Source organism: Pimephales promelas, chromosome 3 (genome assembly GCF_988280905.1).
Source record: "Pimephales promelas chromosome 3, fPimPro1.hap1.1, whole genome shotgun sequence".
NCBI lineage: Eukaryota > Metazoa > Chordata > Actinopteri > Cypriniformes > Leuciscidae > Pimephales > Pimephales promelas.
The window spans coordinates 13,699,000-13,726,786 of record NC_142771.1 but is presented as its reverse complement, the minus strand read 5'-3'; the positions used below and the strand labels follow the sequence as shown (position 1 = coordinate 13,726,786).

At 39.8% G+C, this 27,787-nt stretch overlaps 1 protein-coding gene across 1 annotated transcript in view; it reads right to left on the bottom strand.

The window, feature by feature from the left end:
- Nucleotides 1-27,787, bottom strand: part of metrnla (meteorin like, glial cell differentiation regulator a) — a 58,887-nt gene that overhangs the window by 16,633 nt on the left and 14,467 nt on the right. Inside the window, exons 2-3 of the mRNA XM_089128286.1 lie at nt 13,319-13,366; nt 13,028-13,111 (exon numbers count right to left, since the gene is read on the bottom strand). Of these exons, the coding sequence (XP_088984412.1) occupies nt 13,028-13,111; nt 13,319-13,366 (132 nt within the window). The remainder of the gene's footprint in view (nt 1-13,027; nt 13,112-13,318; nt 13,367-27,787) is intronic.

The window sequence follows — 27,787 nt, the reverse complement described above, 5'->3', positions numbered from 1 at the left end:
ATACCAACCAACCAACCAACCCACCAAACCAACCAACCAACCAACAAACCAACCAACCAACCACCCACCCACCAACCAACCGACCAACCGACCAACCCACCAATCCAACCAACCAACCAACCAACCAACCCACCAAACCAACCAACCAACCAACAAACCAACCAACCAACCACCCACCCACCAACCAACCGACCAACCGACCAACCCACCAATCCAACCAACCAACCAACCAACCAACCAACCAACCAACCAACAAATCCAACCAACCAATTTATTCTCCTGTTGTGATCCACAGAAGAAAATAAATCATAATTGTTTGGAATGATAAGTAAATAATTACTAAATTGTAATTTTTGGGTGAACTTTCCCTTCAAATGCTTTCTTCTTTCGATGGAGAGGATTTTTGAGGAGCACAGTGCCAGCCTAAATTAAGGTTACACTTTATTTCAATGGTCCACTTTATATACGATGGTTTGGGTTCGGGTAAGTAAGTTGACTTTGTTGTAAAGTCATTTATAATAAGTAAGGTCTGTTGGAAAGCATCAAAACGAAGTCTTAGTCTACTCATCTAGTCTAATAAAAGTTAGTTGACATGTAGTTGCAAAGTTACTTTTAATGTCTAAAGTGGACCATCAGATCCACCTGAAAAACACAAGAACCAAATCTAATAGGAGATTCATATGGAAAGAGCTAGATTTTTGGGCAGACTGATTTTGGTTTCTGAGTTATTGCCTAATTGCATTGAGTCACTCAGCTGTTGCACATCCAGTTTCTGAGCTGAAAAACAAACGCAAAGTGGAGTTAACTTCGGTCAAGGTGTGTATGTGTGTGTGTGCAGGAACAAGGAAACCAGTGTATTAAGGAGAACTATGCATTGCTGAATGACATCATCATCTGATTCACTTCTCCAAATTACGAGAATTATTTTTTTTCTAACTTTGTAAATTGAGAACCGGAGATAAAAATACCAAAACAGTGAGGCAGGAAATGAACCAACCAGCTGTCCTGCTCTAATGCGTTGCTCAGGGAAGATGTGGGGCAGGCAGTGCTGTTTCACAATGCCAGAAATCACAGCATATGTCAACCAGACAAGTGTGTTTGATAAAATGCTGCTATGAGCTCAGAGAGAAGTCCACTTGTAAACAGGGACTGAAGCAATGAATACTTGTCATAAATCTGGCACTTGTGCACTATGTATAAACCAGATACGTTGCATGCTTCAGGATGTTTTGAAAACATCTTTTTATCTCTCTGAAAATGAAAGAGAATATGTGTATTTAATCTCATTGGCTGAGTGCAGTACTGTTCGACCTGAAGTGTAGTGCAGCGCTGTCAATCATCACTGTTGTTCTTGCTCCTGGTAAAACTGCCACCCATTCAGACACGTTCAGAAATAATGTTAGTGCCATAACTCAAGTAATAGATCATCCAAAAATGATAATCTGTCATTATTTGCTAACGCTCATGTCATGTCGATCATTTCAAAACCTGTATGACTTACTTTCTTCTGCGGAACACAAAATAAGATGTTTTGAATGCTTGTATTGGTCACTCCATATAATTACAGTCCCTTGGAAAGTAAAAAGAAGTGCACTTATTTCTTAATTCTGTCATCCGCCTTCATGCCTTATTAACCTTCATCTTGTTCTAAATCCATAAGTCTTTTGTCGATTTTTCATCTTCGGAACATAAGTGAAGATATAAAGTATATCATTAAATCTCTTAAATTTCTGTTCCTCAGATGAATCTAGTGGTTTAGTCCAAGTCTTCTGAAGAGAAACAGTCACTTTGTATGACGACCAGATTTAATTCAGGCTTTTATTCACATACAAATAACATACACATACACACATACAAATTCACATCAGAGAACGTACAGTATAGCATCCAAATTTGGTTATGGAAGCTAAAGCATGCTTGACGCGAGATAACGCATCACGTTTGAGCTTTCACAAGAACCAATGAGGTTCATTCTCGTGTGTTACGCAGCATTGTTGAGCTTTCACGAGGGCCGATGAGATTCAAACTCTTGCGCGTCAAGCAAGTACAGTTGAGCTTCCGTCTATGCACGCCAATCAAAGTTATTGTGAGAACACTAAAATTCTTGTTTCAGGTTCCAATGAAAAAAGAAGTCATATGGGATTGGAACAACACGAGGATTAATAAAATAATAAAGAATGTTAATCTTGGATTATCCTATAAATAATGAAAGTAACAGTAATGTTTCTTTGGATACTGCACATTGTAAGCACCTAGTATGACATTTTGCGTGTGAATGTGTGCACTGTGTATTACTCTTGTATTACGCTGTATCAGCCCTTTTAATGCTTTCAAGCTGTGCGTCAGTCAGCCTTCAGCGAGATCATACCTCACTCCCACTCCTTTCCATAAATCTCCACCATCCCTCACGCCAAAACCCCTTCTCCAGAAGAATTATCGGTCAAAGAAATACTCACCCCAACAGGTGAAGCTTAATGCTTTTTGAATGCTGATGCAACGGTAGATACTCTCATTATGGTTTAGTAAAGTTTAATAGCCAAAATATGAAATTAAGTATTGTGCCATTAGTCATCTGATTTTAATGATCATGACTAAGTTTCAGGTACTAAGTACTCAGTTTGTTCCAGATTATTTGTGCTCTTTGAGAAAGAACACTATATTAGTAACAGCTGGGTGTGGGCGGGAGCTTCACTAATGGCTGTTGTCATAGAAATTGCATTAGTAATCTGTGTTTGACTCATCTTTAGGAGGGGCTTTTCCTCTTTTCAGATCAGAATCACTGGATAGATTTTGATACGGCCCCTGTGGTGAAGAAGCGGCCTCCTCTTGGCCGGCATTCCAACCCTGGTGTAGGAGGAGAGATTACTATTTGCTTGCTGAAGACAATCATTTTAGATATGCTTGAACTGCAATGTGGGCAGACCATAAAAGCATCAACTATTGGAGCAGCTGAAGGCAGTGGACAGGCATGGAGATCATAGAGTGTGGATGAAATGTTCAGTTCCTCGTAAAGTCCCAGAGGCTTTCCTGGCTTAACATATAACATGCTTCTCTTTCAATTCAATTCAGCACATACACAATTTTCAAGATAGAAGATTCTTAATTTTATTTTACAAAGGCAACAGCAAACCTCTGGTTTCTGTCTATGACTTTTGTTCCATGACTGCAACTGCAACCACAGGCCAGTGACAAGTTCTTTGAAATGTTTTCAAATGATGCTTCGATCTGACACCACAGAATACTTTTTTGTCTGATGAGTTTATGCTATAATACAACTGGAAATGCTTTCAGATTATTAAAATATAAAAACATTCATAAACCTAAAGAATCATAAATAGATCTGGACCCAAAAAGCTTTTTTAGAAAAAGTATTCTGGTCAAATTCTCACGCAGTATTGTATGAAGGAAATTCCAGAATGCAACTAGCAATGAAAAGTCCATCCAAGATGGCAGACCAAGCGACAGAAATATCTTTGATAAATATAATTGTAATAGTTATGTGCAGTTTCGTTGTCATTGTGTTTAGTTTTTCCTGTCTGCCTACCCGTCTGTGTTCCTAGTTAGTTTCTTTGGTTGTTAATTATTCTACTGGTTAATATTCCCTTGTATCCACTGGTCCCTTCCAGCTCCAAGTCTCCTGTATCTCAACTGGTCCCGTCCAGCTCCATGTCTCCCTTGTCTCCACTAGTCTCCAGCTCCAAGTCTCCTGTGTCTCAACTGGTTCCGTCCAGCTCCAAGCCTCCCTTGTCTCCAGTGGTCGCAGCTTCAAGTCTCCTGTGTCTCCACTGGTTCCGTCCAGCTCCAAGCCTTCCTTGTCTCCACTGGTCTCCAGCTCCAAGTCTCCCTGGTCTCAACTGTTCCCGTCCAGCTCTAAGCCTCCCTTGTCTCCACTGGTCTCCAGCTCCAAGTCTCCTGTGTCTCCACTGGTCCCATCCAGCTCCATGTCTCCCTTGTCTCCACTGGTCTCCAGCTCCAAGTCTCCTGTGTCTCTACTGGTTCCGTCCAGCTCCAAGCCTCCCTTGTCTCCACTGGTCTCCAGCTCCAAGTCTCCCTTGTCTCCACTGGTCCCGTCCAGCTCCAAGTCTCCCTTGTCTCCACTGGTCTCCAGCTCCAAGTCTCCCTTGTCTCCACTGGTCTCCAGCTCCAAGTCTCCTGTGTCTCTACTGGTTCCGTCCAGCTCCAAGCCTCCCTTGTCTCCACTGGTCCAGCCCAGCTCCAAGTCTCCCTTGTCTCCACTGGTCCCGTCCAGCTCCAAGTCTCCCTTGTCTCCACTGGTCTCCAGTTCCAAGTCTCCTGTGTCTCCACTGGTCCCATCCAGCTCCATGTCTCCCTTGTCTCCACTAGTCTCCAGCTCCAAGTCTCCTGTGTCTCTACTGGTTCCGTCCAGCTCCAAGCCTCCCTTGTCTCCACTGGTCCAGCCCAACTCCACGTCTCCCTTGTCTCAACTGGTCCCGTCCAGCTCCAAGCCTCCCTTGTCTCCACTGGTCTCCAGTTCCAAGTCTCCTGTGTCTCCATTGGTCCCATCCAGCTCCATGTCTCCCTTGTCTCCAGCTCCAAGTCTCCTGTGTCTCTACTGGTTCCGTCCAGCTCCAAGCCTCCCTTGTCTCCACAGGTCCAGCCCAACTCCACGTCTCCCTTGTCTCAACTGGTCCCGTCCAGCTCTAAGCCTCCCTTGTCTCCACTGGTCTCCAGTTCCAAGTCTCCTGTGTCTCTACTGGTTCCGTCCAGCTCCAAGCCTCCCTTGTCTCCACTGGTCCAGCCCAGCTCCAAGTCTCCCTTGTCTCCACTGGTCCAGCCCAGCTCCAAGTCTCCCTTGTCTCCACTGGTCTCCAGTTCCAAGTCTCCTGTGTCTCCATTGGTCCCATCCAGCTCCATGTCTCCCTTGTCTCCAGCTCCAAGTCTCCTGTGTCTCTACTGGTTCCGTCCAGCTCCAAGCCTCCCTTGTCTCCACAGGTCCAGCCCAACTCCACGTCTCCCTTGTCTCAACTGGTCCCGTCCAGCTCTAAGCCTCCCTTGTCTCCACTGGTCCCTCCAAGTCTCCTGCATGTCCTGTGACCCCGCCCAGCCTCTCTTGCCCACCTCATGTGTTGATCTGCCTTGGGTCTTCCGGTTTCCTGCTCTGCCTGCCCTGGCTCCACCTCTAGCCGCCAAGCTAGCTTGTCACTCCACCTTGGCTTGTTGACCTCCCTTGGCTCCACCTGGGACCATCGTTCTTATGGCACCATTGTCCCCAGACTCCATTGTCCCTCCTTGGTCAGATGTTGCTCTGCCTGTGCTACAGACTTTCTAGGCTTTCAGCGGTGCTTTGTCCATCCACCCTTTTGGCTCAGCCTTGGTTCTCTGGCACCCTGGCTCTACCTTTGATGCTTGTCACTGCGGCTCTACCTCGGTCTCCTGATCCATCGTAGCGCACAGTCTCGTCGGCTCTTCGGCTCCGGCTGGGTCTCCACCTCCATCGGCACCAACTCCATCTGTGATCCCCCTGGTTAAACCTGCCAAGTCTATATCATAGCTCCTCCCTCCTATGGCGGATTCGCCATGGGCCTTCGATCTCCGTCTGGCTCCTCCTGCTCCTGGTTGCTCCCACCATCATCGCCTTCCTGGTTTCTCCTGCTGACATTTTCTGTTCCCTGTCCTTCACCCTTCGTCCACCATCACAGCCCCCACCCTCCCTAATCTTTTGGACTTTCTTTGTTTAAGGTGCAAAGATTCGCCTTCCGGGGGTGTATTGATACGGTTATGTTTTATGGTCGTGTTTGGTTTTCTCTGTCTGCCTACCATAGGTCTTCCTTAGTTAAATATTTGAGTATTTAAACCCTCATTTCTGTCTGTTCATTGTTCCGTGTTGTTTGAGGTTAACATTGTTATGTATTATATCTCTTGATAATAATACATATCTATAAAGCTCTCCAGTGTGTTTATGTTTTTACTTGTCTGACCTCAACGGACGGAAAAGAAGAAATGAACCACTATTTGAAATCCATAAACAAACTCCAAACAAACTTCGCTTTGGCCTGAATTTGTTCATAATGACGTCACACTAGTTCGTTCTCCGATTTACTTGAAGTACATACATTTTGCTTAAGCTTTCAAATACTTTTGGGGGCCATTGTACATGTACACCTGCAGAAACAAATGCATGTATCTTCTAAACTGCTTTTGAATGCTTTCTGTAACTGCGTTCTACAGTCTAGAGCGGATGACAGATAAACCCACACATACACAACACTTTCTGGAGAACAGTGATTTCATTGTGCACATGTTTCTCTCAGAGGAACTGTAAACAAATGATTTAGATCACAACCAGGACTCTGGCCCTTTTTTGTTCCACAGAAAGCCTTCAAGATTGTTTGTCAAGATAACTATGTCAACTTATCTTTAAAAATGTATGACTTTATTAGCATCCACAATCAAGAGTGCTCAGTTCCTGGAGTAGCATGTAAAACATTAACTATTGTTAAAATGTTAACCTAGTTGTTTTCATCGACTACGCCATCAGATATGTGGCATAAAGCTTTGGCGTTGTTCTCCTGGGACATTAACAGGCACACATTGACTTTGGCGGTCAAAGGTTATCATAATTCGGTGATGCGGCTGTGCTTTTGTGTAGTCTTGGGATTCAAACAATTGATCTCCTGTTTCAAAGATTGTGTTCTTTACGGCTTGAAGACTGATGCTGTTTTACAGGTGGACACCTGTTTCATTCACTCTGCTCAGAAAAGGGTGATGACAGCTCTGTGAGTAAATATCCTAGCGCTGATATACATCAGTGGTACATATCAGTGGTCTACGCAATGAAACTAGATCTCACAATGTGAAATTTCATAATTACTTTACTTGAAGGGAAAGGAGAGGAAGCAACGATTATTACTCAACCAAAGGTCAACTAAATTAAGTTCAAAGATTTACTTCAGCTTTCTGCTTTCGAAATGAATTGCTTATTCAGCTTTTCGTTAACACTGCTCCTTATTTGTTCTTGTCCTCCGTATTAAACCTCATCCTGAGATTTTCAGAAGTTTTGCAGGGTCTGGCCATGATAACTTATGTATAATATAATTAATTAGTTTGACAAACTTTCCATAATAACACTTTATCTGACCGAGCTCTTCTGTGTTCACAAATCTTTTGATAGTCGGATAATGTCCATTTAGTTTTTCGCTGAATATTATTTGTTTTCATGCCTGTTGCAAGACATTGCACAATTTTATGCTTTTCATCCTCAGAAAGATATTTCTTCCTCCCTATATTACACAAGAACTATGACTCGCTTAACAATGTGGAACAACCTCTTTAAGTAGGATTTCCATTTACCTAAGAAACCTGGATAACTTACAAACCTGTCTGAGATTGACACTAGTTATCTTAAAAGATATGAGGAATAAAACAAACACTTTCTTTGAAAAAGTCAAACCTGATTTGTTATTGTCCTGAACACAGTGTATTGTATATACTTTCTAACTCACACACACACAATTTTTTTATCATATTTCCTTGCCTATAGGTGGAGTACAGTACAATGACATATTCATTTCTCTCACAAAAAGGTCATATGTTTCTTATACTTGAAACAAAATCTGCTTTTGTTTTCAATTGACTAGTGTTGATTTCTTACATACAGACTTGTCATTTCAATTGGACTATCACAGTGTTTTACATTAATAAGCACCACAAAACTTATAGTCAAGATCAAATATACTGTTTTTCATCAACATTTCAACATAAGCCAAAAATCTAAAATAATTTTTTTTGCTAAAATAAATACGCAGAGACAGAATCAGTCAGCAGTGAGCTGAGAAGAGGAATTTCTCAAGTTTTATAGGTTTTTCCGAAATCTTCAGACCTGATCCGCTTCAGACCACATTTTCGTTTCATTTCATGTCTTGGCATTCGTGTGAGAGTTCATCTTTCTGGTGAAAACGGAGTGAGTAAATACCCAGAAGAGGTTGGCTCATTTGCTGCCAGGCTCTTGCAAAATATTTAATTTGCAGTCATTGTCCCACTTGCCAAGGCCTAGGCCATTACATATCACAGTGACAAACATATAACCTGCCGAGACGGTTACTGGAAAGGGTTTGTCATGGAGAGGACGTGCCAAAACAGCCATTGATAAAGGGGCAAAAAAACATTTGAGTTCCCAGCTTACAGAGAAAAGGGCAGAAAATGGCTTCCAAACTGTAAGGTATGTCTGTGGAATAGGACAAGCGCAAATAAACTGCAGCCTGGCCTTTCTTCCAAAGGAAATTGGTTTGGAAGCTTTGGACAGCTTTTAAGGCAAATCATGTCTAATGATCTAAAACAAATTCAAATTAGCTTCACACAATATTTCATACTCCAATGCTTAGATCTTTTCTGTCATCATTTTTTAAAATAAATTTACATTAGCAGTTTAACTTGTTGAACTGTGTTGCGACCGCATATACTTACACTATTTATAACAAAGTATCAAATTATCAAAGTAACAAATATTTCAGGACTGCTTGAAATCCTTCAATATGAAAACATGACTCACAGAATTCAAAACTTCCTCACCAGTGTGAAAAAAGAGTGTATTTCACCAACATTGTTTCACAAGGCCATTTCAATCCACAATTTTTGTGACACATTTCAGTGCAAGCTGTTTGATTCTCACATTGTCGATCCTGTCACAAGATAATGCAAGTGTTACAAAATGCCTGCTTTTAAAGAATGAGGCAATTTTAACTTTTATACTCCTGAACAGCACACCCGCAGTTAGCAGGAAAATACTGTATCTCATTTCACGGTTTTACATGGAAATCTTGAAGTCCCACTGAAGTGCCTTGGAACGCGCAGCTTTGTTTGATGCGTTGACAAACAGGAAGCAAAGGCGGGACATATTGAATGGCCCCTCCCCCTTTTCAAATCGTGTTTAGTTTACCTCACAGACTGCAGTTGTATTTGACAGCACCATGGAACCGGATCCGAGCGCTGACGATACGTTGGATTCAATAGTAGAGGAGTGAATAAATTCTAGCCATTTCATTCTTAACCAACGTACAGTTGGAAAACGGAATAAAACTCGAGCATTTGAGCAACCGAACACACATAACCAACTCATATTGATCTGTGACGTGTCAACGGTCGCTTTGGCCAGGTGGCATTTATAGCATTAGTGTTCAATGCTATAATATATGATGATAGCCTATATTTAGATTCTATAGAGCATTTAATGCGACAGAAGATGTGACGAGAACCTGAAGTCCGCAGTGATGTCATAAAACTCTGTGATATATTTAACAGACTTGAGACTTTATGAGACAGAACAGACTTTATCTCCTAAATGCAATTTTTGTCATTGTTTTGGAACACACCCGCTTATTCATATACTAAAAGATAAAAATCTTAATTTTTAAAATCGAAATAATAGCTTTTGATTTCAGGGGCCCTTTAAACTTTGCTAATAAAAAAAAATCGCTAATTAAAAAAAAAAATCGCTAATTCAATCTGCATGCTTAAAAAAGTTATGTAAAGAGGAGATTCTTGGCTTTTATGATGATTTCGGGAAAAGATGATTTGTCGCTTTCGGAGATTCAGAGGATTGTGAGTGATTGCGTCATCAAGTTTTGATCAACATTCGTCAAAGAAACCCAATATTTCTTAAATAGTTTGTGAAAAGCATTTGTATTTTTGTTGATATCTGGTATAATCTGGTATACAGTATTTATCCATTCTCAGACAAAATAAATGAAAAATTGGGAATTCAAATGAGCTAGATTAAACCTACAAATTCTCCAGTTTAAAATGATATATTTCACTTGATAATAGCTAGAGAAACAAAGAAAAGAACAGGCGAGTCAGGTGCTCCACAAATGTTCTGTCTCTTTAAGAGTTAAAGGCACAACAGCATAAAACAACCTGTTTAGTTTTAATATAAGGGAGTAGAAAACGGTCATAAACTTTTTTGTTTTTTGGTTCAAAAGACTTTTAATATCATTTCTCCCTCAGGGAGAAAATTTAAATAGGAAAATTCATGATACGACCCCTTTAAAAATGAAATCCTGAGCAGGTGCCGAGGGAAGTAAACGGTGTAGACAAGCCCTTGGATGCGAATGAGGTTTTTCTTATTAAGATCTCGTTTCATGCACGCTGTGCTGACAACGTGGAACAGAGTGACCGCAGCAGGTCTGGTTGAGTCCTGCATTATGAGTCCAGCTGGAACAGCACCGTTATAGTCGTGGCATTGAAAATGAGAATGAAAAGGCCGCCTGACCAGTTCGTAAGCAGTATACCGCCGCAGGCCTCAGCACCGCCCCGTACACACGAAGTCGCACTCCTCGCACGCCAACAGGCACACGTCGTCGTCATGCTCCAAATCACGCATGACACATGCAGCCGCGAGCGGGAAAACAGTCTCAGGCGAGTTCACAAGGTCGTCAAACACAAGAAGAACCCCCCCAAAAGTCGAAAGAAACACTGCAAATTCAAGTATGTATTCAGTTCGAGTTCATTTTACACGGTTGGTGACGTACAGTTCTCTTCATTTAAAGAAAAAAAAAAAAGAAGCAACTCTTCCAGTCTTGTCAGTGATTAGATTTTTTTGTTTTGTTTAAAACACAGTGATGAATAGAGCCACGGCACAATGCCTGCAGGGCTAAAAGAGGTTCAGTTCTATTGCAAAGTGTGGAGAGGTTTGTCTTTGCAAACACCTGTTGGATCGCATTAATCACCACAGACACCGATGCAAGACCAGGCATGAGTTAGTGCAGGTGAACTGAGAATAAAAAGGAGAGAGAGACAGAGAAAGAGAGAGAGACTGAATGGCTGGATTCAGGTTGTTTTCAGAAGCTTTAGAAATAGCTGGTTAGTAGTGAGTACATCAACAACAAAAAAATTCAGTAGTGTGAAAGCAGCTCAGTTGTTTTCAGAACAGTGTAAGTTTACCCTTAACCAACCTTTTTTTTCAGCTCTAGCAGTGTAGTGTGACAAGACAACGCACTGTTGTTTATTTTACATTGCATAGTGCATAGCCGTTCGCACACGCAGTGATTTAGCTAGAAGTTACTGCACTGCACTGCAATTGGTCTCTGCCCACATACAGAGAAATAATAAAAACGTGGTGTGTGGAAAACTGTCAGAAATTGTTATGATGCATTATACACTGCTGCAGTTTATATACAAACACTGTCATCCCTTCGGAATGGACATTTGAAATGCAAAAATCTGTTGTGTTGTCAAAACTGAAGAACATGTTATGTGTCATTTATGATTAGATTTTCAAAAGCTGTGTTCTGTTGTGCATCCAAACGTTAACATTAGCAAAACAATAAACAATAAAGCTACTTATGACATATCCTAACATAAAATCACTGCATGGACGGCCCAATGCAACCAAAACATTCAAATTGGTTTAAAAGGTTTGGATCAAATACGGTCACTGTTCACTCATTATAACTCCAAAAGAGACTGATTGACATTTTGCATTTTTTTTTTTTTGAGTCAAAAGAAATATTAATTAAGACTATTTTACTTTTGTTACAAAGAGTTTCTATTTCAAATAAATGCTGTTATTTTGAACTTTTGATTAATCAAATAATCCAGAAAACAAGTATTGGGGTTTTCACAAAAACACAACAGTTTCCACTGTTTTCAACACTGATAATAATCAGAAAAGAATTTTGAGCAACAAATCATCATATTAGAATGATTTCTGAAGGATCATGTGACACTGAAGACTGGAGTAACTGAACATTCAGATTTGATCACAGGAATAAATTACATTTGGATACCGTAATAAAATGGTTATTTTATTAAATTGTAACAATATTTCACAATATTCCTGTATTTTTAAATACAGTAAATAAATGCAGCCTTGGTGAACATAACCAACCAACCAACCCACCAATCCAACCAACCCACCAACCAATCAATCAACCAACCCCAACCAATTGCCAACCAAACAATTTGGCTTAAAAAATGGTAAAATCTAACAAAAATCTTACTGACCCCGAACTTTTGAATGGTATATGAATTTGAAGGGTTTTTTGTTGTTGTTGTTGTTGTTGTTGTTATAATTAATTTTTATTTACTTTTATATTATGTTCAGATTTAATGCTGCAAATTTAAATGAAATGGCTCAGGTTCCTCATTCAGTGAAAATCTTACTCTGCGTCCGAAACAGCATAATCTAGAGTGGTTACTTATTTTGAAATAATAATTAGCTACTTTGCGAGCACTAAAAAATATGTTCAATATAGTATGAATGAAATCTGGATGTACTACATTCACCATGATGTCATCATCATGTGACCTTACGTGGCTTCACTGCCAATCATAAATCCTCTCCTGTGGCCTCATGGGATAGTAAAATGTCCATCATAGTAGGTCATTGGTACTTATTTTGCTTTCTCTTTTATGAGTACTGGGAATTCAGACATACTTCTTTTGTCGCACACTGTATGATTTTGGATGCTGCCAGTTACTCTCTCATCAGTTTTAACATAAAAACAGTAATCCTACACCTCAAGAAGTTACATGATTAAAGGTATCATTCATGTTTGTATAGCAAAAATGGGGTTTGTTCAAATCCTTCAGTAATGGGATTTATGTTACTACTAGCAATAGAAACAGAAGCACACTAATTTCACTTTTTTTTTTTTTTTTTACGAGAGGCTCTGTACGTGTGCTGGTATTTAGGTGTCTGTGATGACTGCCTTGTAAAACATCACATGCGCAGCGCTAAGCAGCTTTCTGCTCTCGCCATCTCAAGCGTATGATCAAAATCCCAGGACATGTCTCCAAACAAAGCCTATGATTCAGTGCTGCTCGCCACTTTACCATCAACACAGCCCACATTTCTTGATCTTTCTCTTTCTCGCCCTGCAAACCACTCTTACATAAACTCACACAATACTGTTAATAATGGATTCTTTGTTCACAACTATCGAATTGTGTTTTCAAAAAGTCAGGTGGAAAGCTTTCCACATAGTGTTTTTTTTTATATTTCTTTTCAGTAAAACTTGAGGAGACAGGAAAAGAAAATCTCAGCTGCGTAAGAAAAACAAGATCACACCTGCAGGTAGGATTTGTGCACCGCCAGCAGACCTCCTTCTCTGGGATCAGATCAAGCCTCTCGTGTGCCTGCTTTCCGCTAAAGCTGTTAAAAGGAGTTTTTCACAGAAAAGAGGATTGTAAGCTACTACGTAGACATGCGCTAAGTTTGAGAGCTCAAAAGTCCACCCAGACCTTTAACTAAAAACTTTCATTCAGAAATCTCAAATCAATTAGATTACATATTAACATCTGAGTTACTATTATTACCAAACAAGAGAGGAAGAATAGATCAGAGTGAAGTCTGTCAAACCTTGTGTTGATCCTGTCGCTCTGCAGATCTGCACGAAAAATCCTTGTGCTAGAAACAACAAGATGAAATATATTTTTAAAATAAAATCAATAATACAACTTTTTAGCACGTATTGTTTTGTGAATGTCACAATTTTGATGCTGGTTTTACAAAAAGTCTGATTATTAAAAGATGGGCTGAGCCAAACAAACTCACAATATATACATAAGGACTGTTATACTTATGTTAAAATATTATAACAATTTACATAGAAATCTTAAAGGTTCAGCAACAAAAACACCAGTTTGATTTTAAGGGCCAGAAAGAGGGCAGATGATGGTTCAAGAAACCTTGACTAACATTATAAGTTAAAGTCGGCGTGAAACGGAAGTTTAAATTGTCATTTTTTCCGTCGAGACCTATATCCGAAATTTAAAAAAAAATGTAGCGCAGGGCTTGATTTCGTCCTTCGGGAATTGATTGGATTGTTGGAGGTTGGGCGTGCAAACAAAATGGTGGCAGATTTGAATGCGATTCTCTGAGAGACGGTGCACCGATAGCCACACCCTCATCGAATCTGGCCGCACCCTTTCGCCATGGCACGTGGCTGAAATAGAAGAGAGGTTGTTTCGATGGGGGAGAAAAGGGTAATGTCTTTGATTAAAGATTATAAGGCTACATGATTTTTTTTAAAAATAATGAAGTGCACAGATAAATCATTTATAATAAACACTACAGTATTGCAAAAAGACGATTGGTCAAATTTGATTTCATGCCGACTTTAAAGGATATGGTAGTGTAGTATGTTCCACAGTAACACTATTTCAGTGGTCCACTTTAAACATTCTATAACTATAAGTAACTTTGCAACAACATGTCACCTAACTCTTATTAGAGTATTAGTAGACTACTAGTAGCACTTTATTTTATAGCCCGTGTGTACATGTACCCTGAAACTGTTCCTAAACCTAATTTAACAAATTAGAATTGAGTAATAATTTATCAAATTTTTCCTTAAAAGTTAACCATTTAAAATGAGTAAAGTTTACACCAAAAAATGTAACAAAAATATCTCACTAACAGACAGACGTCAAAGATTAATTAAGAACTATTTATTTAAATATTGCCAACATTGAAGACACCTGATGTTAACAAGCAGAATCACGGAAGGAGAAAAACGTAATTTTAAAACAAACCTAAAACAAACACTGATCACCATAATGGTGACTTAAAATTATGTTTTTTTGGTTGTTGTTGTAAGTTTTACTCATTTTAGATGGTTAACGTTTAAGGAATTAATTTGATTAATTATTACTCAATTCTAATTTGTTACATTTAATTAATAATATTGCTTGTAATCTGTTGCCACAATTTTTTTGATTAGATAAAGCCTATTCATTTTTACAGTGTAGTTAAAAGAATGTTTAAAGGGTTAAAAAAAAAGTCTGTTCCACTTCTAAGCGTGAACATTTCCAAATCATCCCAGCCACAAAAGGCTGTCGACATATTGTACATCTTTTGTGCATTACCATCCATCAAATGTGAAATTGTGGTGTTTTTAGATTTATTATTTTCCATACGAGCTCTTATCAGAAACAAGCACGCCCAATTCTAGGCCTGTCAGCTCACACTTCCTGCCAGTGTCCCTTACAACATCCTGAGGGACTAAATCAAAAAAATATTGGCAGAGCGTGGCGTGGAGTGGCCGGAAACCCTTTGGAAGCGTGGATGGTTTCTGGTGCGGGTCCAGACTGACCCCAGCCACCCGTCGAGGGAGCTTCTCTAACTTTCATCCGTTAAGGAAACATCTGGAGACCAATGACCCAGACTGATCTGTGCGCATGTGGACGTAGAGACTGTAAGTGGAATGCTAAGGCAAGCATCATTATTCATTTTGATCATATTGGGCTCATACACAACCCTCAATACCTGAAATGTTTTCTTCTGCTTATGCCTAGTCAATAAGATGTATATTGAATTTGGTCTTTTAAAATCCCTGTATTTGTACATAAGTGCTTAGTACAAACCTGGTAAAACTGCCTGGCAGACTCTCAAGAAAAGCCTTGTCTTGTCATGTGAAATATATGAATTGGCATCGATGGTTCCATAAAGAACCCTTAACATCCATGGAATGTTTCTGTTCCACAAAGGGTTCTTTGGATTATTTAAACGTTTTTCATACAGAGAAAATGGTTCTTTAAAGAACTGTTCTCTGTGGGGAACCAAAAATGTTTAGTAACGAAGGACAATGATCACAGACATGGTAATGTTTAACCCAGTGTGGTTAACTTGCTCCCAGGTTGAAAAACAACTTGGTTTGTTTCGGTTAGGTGGCACTTATTGAATTCCTCCGTATCATTCGTCACTGGCGTCTCCGTCTCGTCATCTTTCACCACCGATAGATACTGATGCTGAGTCCTGAACATGAAGAGACAAGGGTTGAGTTGTTTTTGAAGAGGAACACGCTGTTGTCGGTCCACCAGCAGGTGAAGGAGACAAAGAAGAGTTGTAGCATTCATCCTCGCGTCTGAGGGAAGAATAACCACACGGTGTGTTGACAGAGGTGAGAGGGATGGGGTCAAAGGTCACACCTGCTGATAATTCAGCTGTCTGAACAGACAATTCACCCACATGGATGTACCTTATTGAAACCAACAAATAGTGGACTGGAAAAAGTCAAAACAACATCTGTTCTTCTTTGAGATGCTCTTAAACCCATGAATAATAAAGTGCAACTAAACATATGCAGATAGCTAATTGGCTGAAAAAGTTAAAAGGTCAAAGGTTTGGTGCAAGTTTTCAGGTTGCACAGGTTGAAAGGTTGCATGATGCACTTACCCTAAAAAAAGGTTGATTTTATCGTTTTATTATAGCTTCATGCACTATTTTTTTTATCAACACGAATGTGGGTTTCATTAAAAAAATACAATATATTTGAGCAAAAATAAATAAAAACATTTCTGGATCGAATACAGACCGATGATCAAAACATAAATGGAGCAGATTGAGTCTATCAAAACCCCCAAAGCTTCACAGTCCCATACCTCGTCCTGGGTCGACATTTCATTTAGTAACGTTAGGCAGTTTTGATTTATATGCTGTTCGCGTTATTTTACATTCGCATCTGCTTACTGTACATATGGTATAGCTTGTTTTTTTCTTTTAATCTGGATATTCTCTACTCTTTTAGAAGATGTGTATAGCCCCCACTACTGTAAAACAGTGACAACAGAAAGACGGTAAATTCCATCAATGGTGGGGAATTCTCATAAATTACGAACATTTCGGCCAATGGAGTTGAAAGAGTTAATTTGCGCGTAATCATCAGTAGAACTTGAGGACGGAGGACACTGTGATCGGAGCTGTGTTTTTGTTGTGTGTTTCGTGATAACTGAGATGGAATAGACGTTTAGTTATGAGAAAATAACACAACGCCACAAAGGCGACAGATAAATGGCGTTAACATTAGCATTCTGTTTGTTTGTCTTTCTACGAACGTTAGTTCGGGGAGTAAATATATGAAAATGCTGTGTGTTTACACAGATTTTTCAAAATGGCGGGTGCCAGTGTTTCGCATGGCATCCGTTCGACCAATAAGTGTGCATTTACATCACTGAAAATTTATTTTGTGTTTGGTTAAACCCTACTCTGAATTAGAACCCAAAAGGCTTTCCTAAAACTAAGATTGTTCCCAGGTCCTGCGGTGCAAAAATCCCAAAAAGTGGGTACTTCTGCCAAAAGTTATAGGAAATTTAACATTATACTATAACTACAAGGGTGCAAAAGACTCTCACGGCATTGCTGTGAAACCTCCCTTTTTTAACCTTTCTTTTTTTATGGAGGGACCACCAGTGCCAATTGCTCCTACTATTGACTTAGGCTAATGATTCTTTTGGGAAATGCAGCCCATAACTACATGGCTAAACTGATCTATCACAATGCGCAAACAGAATGACCAATCAAACCCTCTTTTTTTGTTCAGAATAATAGAGACATGATATTTGGAAATTACATGGAGGATGTTGTGCTTCCTGTGCAAATCGACTTCTGACCCAGTCCATCCTCTCTACCTGCAGCCAGACCACGTCCTCGCTTTTCCTCTCTTCTCCTTTCTCACTAGCTCCGTCCTACATACAAGATGTCGTCTTAGTGCTGCATGACTGACCTGGCAGCTAAGACAACAGCCCTCTCTCCTGAGCTCCACTGTATAAAATCTGCTATTCTCTGCACCCACGGTCTCTCATCTCCTCTAATGTGGACTGACACCCCCTACTTTGAAGTCCATGGGTGCTCTCGACCTGGGCCCACCCAACAAAAGCAGCCTGATCCCCGGCTGACGCTCCAGCAGAGACACTTATGCTGACATAGGGTCGGAAAAAAGACAAGACCTCTTTCACGCTAGAGCTTCTGCTGCAGAACAGAGACAGTTTGATATCAGAGTTTGGTTCATTTCGATAGAGTGAAACAAAATGTTTTCCAACTTGTGGAAGCGAACTGCTTCAAATAATTTGCATGCTCCCAATAATGCATTTCTCAGAGCAGGTTGTCACCAAATAAATATCCTTCGGCAAACAACTAGCATTCTTTAAATGTTTTTTTGCAAAGCATAACTCAAGTTATATCTACTGTAACAGTTAAATCTAACAGGAGTCATTATAGCGACAATGAAAACACAGTTGCTGCTAGTACTCACAACGAGGATCCAAACGTAACGTTTAGAGATGGAGACACAAACAATGTAAAGACAACTTTAAACTCCATGTCCATATTCATTTAGGTATGACAGGCTGTTCCGTCAACAGTTACATTACCATCTAGAGGTAGAGAGTAAACCAGTTCCAAAGAAAGCTAGGTCATGCCAAAATTGCAAGCATTGTGATGGAAAGAGAGTTATGCAAAAATTTTTGTACCACCTCTTCTCTCTCACCACAAGTGAGAAGCGTCATTCCCATTCAAACACATAGCCCCTAAGTTTTTTCAGCCAAGTGATTTTTCAAGGCAACTTTAATTGAATACAAATTATTTTGCATGATTAATTATTTTTTAAACCGTTTAGCAGATATCACTTATTTACAGTATGTCTACATTTGAGTGGCACCTTCTGCAACGAATAATCTTTTCTGTACAAATACAGATTATAGACAATAATCCTTTTCCAAATAGAAAAGATTTCATCGACTCAAACAAAGGTGAAGCTGAGAGATAGTGTGAAGATAGGCTGTGTTAATAGGTTATTTTTTTAAACCTCACTACATGATATACAACAGTACAAAAATAGCTAGACTGTAAAAAAAATATTTTCAAGATTTGTTATCACAACATTTTTTCTTTTGTCAAATCAACTTAAATAATTTATTTAGTTGAGATAACTTATTATTTTGAGTTTCTGATAATTAAATAATTCTCCTCCATTGTATTAACTCACTTTTTCCAGTTCAATCAACTTAAAATTTTAAGGCAACCAGGTTACTTATTTTTTTAAGTTAAACCAACAATATTTTTTTACAGTGTATATAAAAGAGTGTACTTCATTCTCACTCTGTAAAAAAATATTGTTGGTTTAACTTAAAAATTAAGAGTTAATAAAATGAAGGAGATTAATTTAATCATCAGAAACTAAAAATAATAAGTTATCTCAACTAAATAAATGATTTAAGTTGATTTGACAAAAGAAAAAATGTGATAACAAATCTTGAAAATATTTCGTTTTCGTTTAAATACAAAATTTTTGTCAATGCTGTATTATACCGACTAAGGTCTGTATGACGACGTGGTCCTATAAAAACTGTGGTTTTACAATTTCCAACAGGGCACAGGCTCTGCTTGTTGGTGATGGAACATTGGGAAGAACCAGGATGTGGTCGGCCTGAAGTGGGGAGGGATGGGCGATTGAAAGGCCCATTCATACCACTTACCACTGACCTACAGTTGAGGTCTGTTGTGCTAAAGCTCAACGAAAGACCGAATGTCAAAAGGAGAGAGGGGCAAAGAGTAAGAGAAAGGTGTTGTGTTGATAAATGCCCTCAGCATCAACATTTTATCCATTAAACTGGCCATAGTGAGCATTCATCATCAGCCCGACACAATGACAGTGAACGTGTTTAACTACAAAACAAAAGAATGTCTGGGAAACGCATCTGAATCCAACCGTGTCAGAGCTGAAAGGCACGCATTCTCTCGTCTCCCCAATCTCTGACCTCTCTCTCTTTCCCCGGAAACGTTAGGATATGCAAAACCTCCACACTCGTGATTTGCATGTGGTTAGAGGCCGTGAGGTTGCGGGCAGAAGTCGCTTTGTAGTGTGACAGCGCTGGAATGTGTCTGTGTTCACAGCACTAATACGTACGCACGAGGAAACAAGACAAGTTCCAACAGCTCGCCCCCTAAGGTCCTTCACTGGCTTCCCCATGTGTTTGTTTTGAGAGCGCTGAATGAAACCATGCACTCTGGATGACATAGTCCCGGCATAATGCCGTCTCTCCTGCACCTCGAGGATTACTTTGTTTCTTTGTTCACCCCTCCACCCATCACGTATACGGTACAGTGGGCGCAAAGCATTTATCCACCGACCTCTTCTATCCTAGCGCCCCGCAGGCCCACACAGATGAAGAAAATAGAGGTGTGGAAAACGCAGCTTTTCTGCTGATCTGTCTCGGAAAATTTTCAGGACTGAAATCCTGAGAAGCTGATATACAGCACCATCCTGCCAACTGGTACGTGGCTTGAGAAGAGCTTAAAGAAGAAAACGACGGAAAGAAAGAGCTGGATGGGCAGTTCTAATTCGGGGACTATTCATTTGGGCTTCAATCATTCTCTTAGGCAGATAGAAACCTAATAAGATCTGCCAAAATGTTCCGTTAACAAGCACTTAATCTCCATTACCCAATTACTGTCTCCCGGGGCAATTTGAGTCAGCGTAGCTCAAGGTAAACATATCATTTAAAAGCAAGTTATTTATATCTGGTGCATAAATCATGGCACGGCGGTGAATGGCAGAGGTTGTTCATAAGGATAAGAATGGGTGTCGAAGAACGAAGTGCTGGATTCATTCCGTTCCTAAAACCTAGCAACTTGTGCCAAAGAGCAGTTGCATCTGTTTAACCAAAGGCCATTTATATGTGGAACCTTGAGAGAGCTTTGCATATGGAAATGATGGCGGTCTTTAGCAGCAGGGTTGTAGTAATGTTGCCAGGGGCTCATCTGGACTACTGTTAAACTATGATGTTTTGCTCTGGGGCTGCACCGTGACACATGATTGCCTGATCGCCTCTTTGCATATGTGAACGAGCATGAGCGTAGATATATCATCCTGCAATAAACCAGAGAATTACCTCAGTGCTCAAAAACGCAGCATGTTCTATTCACTACATCTGGTTCACTTTAGCTCCAGCATCCCAAGGAGCTTTCACCTCCAAAAGTGCGCACACACACACACAGCACATTAGATTTGTGTGTGCGCGGGGTGCCGTGTTGCCATGGATTTTCTTGAGGTTTTAGGGCTAATGTTTTATTTATCAATAACTTTACCGTGTTATGCTCAAAAGAGCCATCCATATTCACAGGAAGACCCGAAGGGAATAGGAGCGTCCAACTCCACTTTGTTGGACCTCATCAGCTCGTCTCCCTTTCATGCACTCGAGTGCTCTTCCATACGGGGTTGTGGTTTGTGATCCAAGCTTGCAATAAAAGAGGAACTGATGAAGAATTTTCTTGAATGTTTTCTACATAAGTGCAGCTGGAGCCATTTTTAGCTCCGAAATGCAAAGTAACTGGTCGCGATATGAGACCCCGCGGCAATTACTCGATGAGGAGGAGGTAGAAACCGTTTCAAAAAGGTGTGCGTGAGTATATCTGCCAGCAATTGAGATGGATAGAAGGAGAGGGAGGGGAACAGAGCAAAGGAAAAACAGGAATGGAATGCATATGGTGTTTATAGTCACAGTCGGTTAAGACTGTCAAAGCCAAAGTGTATAATCTTCAACTCCAGGCAGTAGAAAGTGTAAAGAGATGCCAAACCCTCGCTGAATGCCAAGACTGTCAGTGTAGAAGGAGCCCCTCAAAACGCATGTAAAACATTGAGGTTCACCTCTGTACCTTTAAAGGAGTCCCATAGGCAGACCGGTCCCCCTCTAATGAAACTACACTGTACCATTTCCCTGAACTGAACAAAGATTTCTTTGTTCCACTGGTAATACCGAGGAAAAAATGCCAGTAATACTGTTCCATGCTGTAAATCACTCCAAGCAGATGGGTCACAGTTATGGGTGCAAATTATTATCGCATGAACTTATGGGATATCAGTCCCTGGGGCTCTTATGAATTTGGGAAGCGGCTGCATATCACATCAAGTTTCTATTTCAACTCATTGCTCAATATGGTCAGCAAATCATTTAAACCTGCCTTTCTATAAAACTCAAGATATTTACAGTGGTAAATATTATGTGCGATGAAGCGCAGGAATTTTTATATCACAAGTGGTTGGTGATGGCGCAGTGGATAAGACACATGCCTTTGGTGTGAGAGACCTGGGTTCGAATCCACTGCGAGACACCAATGTGTCCCTGAGCAAGACACTTAACCCCTAGTTGCTCCAGAGGCGTGCGACCTCTGACAAATATGACAATTGTAAGTGGCTTTGGATAAAGGCGTCAGCTAAATGAATAAATGTAAATGCAGCAAGGATTGTGCCTGAACACAAACTGGGGTGCGTTTCCCGAAAGCATCGTTAGCCAACTATGAAATATCCTTCTTAGAAAAGAGGGATTTGTCTGATTGACATGTATACAAGCAAATAATTCATTTCCAGAAACTGGTGATACTAGAATAACAGATCAAAGTGCAATTATGGTTCATTTAAAAAAAAAAAAACATGTATAGCAGTATTCTGTGGTCATATTACTGTAGTCAGAAGCCTTTCATCCAAAAGTAATAGGTTACCAATCATTTCATGGACTTAATGCATAAACCAAAGTAAATGGCTCGATTGTGCACAAGATTATCATTTTCTTTTTAGTGACTGCCACACGACCTTCGAAAAGTTAATGGCACAATCCTTGCAACCTGTTTTAAATCCAGTGACCGGTTCTTCCTTTAGAATAACTCATTGTGGCGCTAACTTTTTAACTGGATCAAAATGATTCAAACTAGTGATTTTGGAAAGCTCCTGCAATTATGTATAGTGAATGGTTCGTTAACATCAATCTGAGGCTTCTTGTACAATCAATTTATTGTCATTGGAGGATGACCATATAGCATTGCGTGTTTTAATGATGGAAAACTTTCCTATTTTCTTTGGATTTTGGAGTAAAATGGGTTTAAACATCATACTGCACTCAAATTGATACCTAGATGTGTCAACAAACCACTATAACTGCGAATGACTGGGGTTTCAGTTGTGGAAAACTGCTGAACTTTTTACTGCATGGATTCCATTGTTGTTACTATTTAATGCTGCTCTTAATGAGTGTGATTTGGTAATATTATCTGAGGTCAGTTTTTACGCTGGAGGCAAACGATTCTGGCAAACACCATAGACCATTGCCACAATGGTCACTTGACAACTAATCATAAGAAAAGAACAATAAAATAGCTACAAGCAAATCTGTATTTTTGTGGGAGTATAAAAACAAATCTGGGGCCAAAAATACAAGCAGACAGAGGGAGGAGAGGCACTCAGAGGGAAAGGAGGCGGGAGAGCAAACTTAATTTTAGCTGTATGTGATGCTGTAATCCAATCTCCACAGCAACTTTTTGTGTGCTGTGGAATAAGACTGTGGGCTTTGGCACTCGCTGATTCCTACCCTTGATAAAACATCCACTTTTTTTTCCACATAAGATGACGCTTTAATACAAAGAGTAGGGGGGGGGGGGGGGGGGAGAAAAAGAACATGGAGACAGAGGAGTTGGGGGAGTTTTAGATGACAAATTGAAGTAGGGCGAGAGATTTGATGATTTGAGGAGAAAGATTGATGTTAGAAAAACAGGGTAAGAAAGCAATAGACTTTAAAAAAGAAAAAAGAAAAAGAGCCAGTGAAAAGGGAACAGTGTGTGTGAGAGAGGGGTGAACTGAAGTGCAAATAGAGCTGGGTGAGAGGAAAGGGACATTCCTGGGCCAGCTGTGGCTTAAACGGGAATTTTGACAGAGTTGGAGAATAAGATACAATGCAAACTCCTCAGGAACGGATTGAAATGGTGATACCACCAAGCTACTCCTAGCTTTTACTGACAGAGACCAACCCCAAAGCCAAGTCATGTGACCTTTGACTCCAGTACCGCCAGCTTAAAGTCATTGTGGGCCGAGGAGCCAACTGAGGAAATGAGTAGCTATACTGTCCATCCCCAGAGACAGGTGCTGAAGTGTTTAATAAATAAATGGCTTGAGCAAGAGTCAGAGTCTGAGGCTGACACTTATTGTTAACACTGATTATGCTGCCAGTCATAACATAACTACTGTTCCACTGAGGAGCGATCGTTCACTGCAAACTCTAGATCTCTCAGGGTAGATTTACTTTTGGCCTGTATTTGATGATTTGTCCTCAGCCGGCCCTGGTAGCTAAACACAAGGAGGGGTGTAACATGTGGATATCTGGTTAATGCTATCTGTTACAGCATTCATTTCAATAGCAGCTGTTCGGCTGCCGCAGGACCACAGAATGACCATCTTTGACATCATCACAGCAGCGATTGGCTAATGACACTGCAAGAATCCCAAACCCTTCGGTAGTGACCATCATGAGCAATGAAGTTAAAGGCAACAGACAGAAAAAAAATATAAGTCCATGTCAGTTCAATTACCCCCAGTTTCACCGACAAGGATTTTTAATCCACGATCAACTGTCACCGTCCCACAGGTGGGACGTTTGCCACTATATTTTTAAAACAATAATATCTTAGTAAATACCTTAAATAATATTGGCAAACTATATATCATTTGAAAGCTTACAATATCTAGTTTCCATATTTGGTGACTGATTTTCAAAATATATTAGCCATAATTTATCAATATGCAACAAGAATATTTTCATACTCATAAGGCGTGTTCAGACCTTTTTAAAATAGCAGTAAACATGACAAATCATGAAAAAATGGTAGATAACTCGGTTTGTTTTCATGCCAAAAGTTCAAAAGATAGAATCCATTCAATTATTTTAGAAAAAAAGGTCTGAAAAGTTTGAAATATCAGGAAAAAAACAATAAATTCACCATTTGTGACGTGGCAGCTAGCTATGACTTACATGCGTGTTCTTTGTATGTGTTTCTTAGAGGTTCAATTCATTTCAAAATCTGCCAAACTTCCCATACTACTTCTGAATAGGATCTCTACTTCAGAAATTGTATGAAAATTGTGAAAATAATGGTTCATATCACTCAAAACACGAATGGAAATGCAGGCGCCCTTATATGGGCAGTAATGGAGTCTGATTGTGCCCTAGTGAAAAAGTTTGGTACTGCGCCCAAACTAAATCTCACTGAAAGCTCATTTTTTGAGATATCAACCTAAAATTTGAAACTTGTTCAGATTTTTGGCTTTGATCTTTCTGCCGTTTTAGAGTAGCCCAGGTTTTGAAAATTTTATCTAATTTTTTTTTTTATATATATATATAAAATATATTTTATATAAAATATAAATAATTAATATTTTTACATTGTACATTTCCCTAAACTCAAACTTCTATAACTTTTTTTCTGTTTCACTTTCTTAATTTATTTCACTTCTACAAAAATCTGCCAAATGTCTTCTTTAAAACAAGACCAATCATATGTCTATATTCCAAAGCATTCTTGAATTACAACCATTTAAGTTTGAAATGTGCATTTTCATGTCTATTCAAAAAAGGGGGGGTGACAGTTAAGAGGTGAAGAACCAACCTTTTAGGGCCACTAATCTGTCATTTCAGATACGCAGTTGCAAAATGTACCTGTAAAAAAAATATGTTCAAAATTTGTCACATTTCTTCTTTTGTCAAATCAACTTAAATAATTTATTTAGTTGAGATAACTTATTATTTTGAGTTTCTGATGATTAAATTAATCTCCTTCATTGTATTAACTCACCTTTGTGAGTTAAACCAACAATATTTTTTTACAATGTGCCAGATTCACATTCATCGGTTTCTCAGACTGAACATGATTTTTGAAACACTTGCTAAAATTTAATTTGCAAATATCAAACTTTTTTTTTTTACTTACTATTGTTATGCTCTTAGTTAAGTCTCAATAAGAAAAGCGTAGGCTAGGGAAAGACTAAACTGGTAGCTAATTTCAAGCTTTGCTGTATAGTATCAGAGCTAGCTTTCAAAATGTAAACAAGCGTGGCTTTGTATTCATTGGGTGACATAGATAACACAGGATTATGTTTTGTCTATGCTAGCTTTGAGTAGCCTTGCTCACAGTTTATCTCTGCTGGGGAGTGATATGACCTGTCAACAGGCTCAAATCTTGGGGGAAAAAATGGCGCAGACGAGGCTGGGTTTCGGCCAAGGCGTCTGCTATTAAAAACACAAACCCTCAGTAAGATAATGACCTCTGTTCACCTCATGACTAACAGATCGTCACCCCCACACCTGCTTCGCCGTAATCTTGCTAACTGTTACTACGGCATACTTGTATGAACCTGCATCTGTGTTAAGAGACGGTGAGTGTTTTTAGTCTCTTTTGTCCTTGCGTAAGGTTGTAAGCCCTAGGTATACATCCTGTTTCCAAAGCGCACTGTGGGGCCACGCTGACCCCAGAGGGCCACACACACATGTGGGGCTGGCAGGGACAGACACACATCCTGGTCCTGAAACAACAGGTCAGGCAGGCTCGGAGGGAAGAGCACCCTGCCTGTGGCCTGAGCCATTGTGACACTGTTTATCACCATGGATCTTTGCCCAACACAACATTTGCACATGTCATTGTTCCTACACATTGTCCACGCCTTCTCAGTAAACATGAGCAGGGAGTGTGTGTGTGTTTGTCGAGGTAGCTGATCAGGATTACAGTAATCACTTCTTTGCTATTCACTTATGTTGAACAAGAAACTGTAACTATCTGTCTTTGTGTATGTAGTCCTATTTCAAGAGTGCGCGTGCTGTTATTGTATATGTACTGTACAAGTATGCACAAGGTGTAGCTTTTCCTGATAGCATAACTGCATATGGAGCACTGAAGGGATGATGTCAAAATCCGGAACATTAATTCACCACTGGTTCCCCTCGAGATTTTCCTATGTATCCTATCAAAATGAATACTTGATTGAATGGTCATTCTATGACAATATTTTATCAACACAGAAAACGGTTTAAAAAAAGTGAATAATTTGAATAGTATTGGCGCTTTTCCATTACCAGTACCAGCTCGACTCGCTTTTTGCTCCGTTTTTCATTGCAGACAGTACCGCCACAAAAAGTACCCGGTCGTCATAGCAACACCTTTCGTTCCTCGTTGCAGGATCAACTCTTTGGCAACCAAACAAAGGAAAGTCTGCACCTCCTCGTTTGACCACAGCATATGCCATAATAAGAATAGTAGTAAGTTAAAAACTATCTCTGGCCAAACTATTTCTGGCACGTGCAATGATGACGCAGTGAATGGTGACGATTCTCTCTGACCAATCAGCAGTCGGTATTGTTTTCACGTCACATTTTAGAATCGGCTCAGCTCGCCTTAGCTCGCTCAGAACCTTGCCGGAGTTAATACAAAAAAAAGTACCCGAAAGCAGGTACAGGTACACCTATTACACAGTGGAAAACCAAACAAAGCCGAGCCGAGTCGAGCTGGTACTGTGTAGTGGATTACACGTAATTATGTGACAATAAAGAAAATTAGACAAGCTTTAGAAAAAAGTAGCAACATACTACAATCAAAAAGTAGCTAAGTAGCTAAACCATAGAGCATGCCGCTAGCAACACCAAGGTCATGGGTTTAACTCCCAAGGAAAGCATGATGTGAGAGAGAGAGAAAAAAATGCATTCAGGGAAATGTAATTTCACTAAATTTTCCATAGTAGTTCAGCTGTTTTTGCAGCAACAAGAAAGCAGAATAGAATTGAGGATGCCAATTAAATACTTAAAATGCAAGAAAAATACATGCAATAGGAATTTGAAGTAGAAAAGAAAAAGTTGTCAAGACTTTGAATATTGGCTTGAGAAAGTCAAGCCATTTTAGAAAAGAATTAGAGAAATTTGAATATTTATAGGCATTAAATGACGATTTTTTTTATATTTAAGAAGTTTCCACTGCTAGACGAACTAATCTGAGAACAATTTTAATCATTTTTTGTACAATAAAAATAAGTAATCGGACCCTTTTTGAGTAACTATCCCCTCTCGGTGATAATGCTAATGCAGACAGCAGTCACTCCATCGAGAACTGTTCGCAATAGAGCAGACAGGAGGCTCATAATGGAGCTGTTTGACTGGCTCACAGCAGGCCTACTGGAGCAGATAACCACAGAATTCAAAGCCCCTTTTGTGGCGAGCAGAGCGGGACAGGCCCATTTCCGGCTAG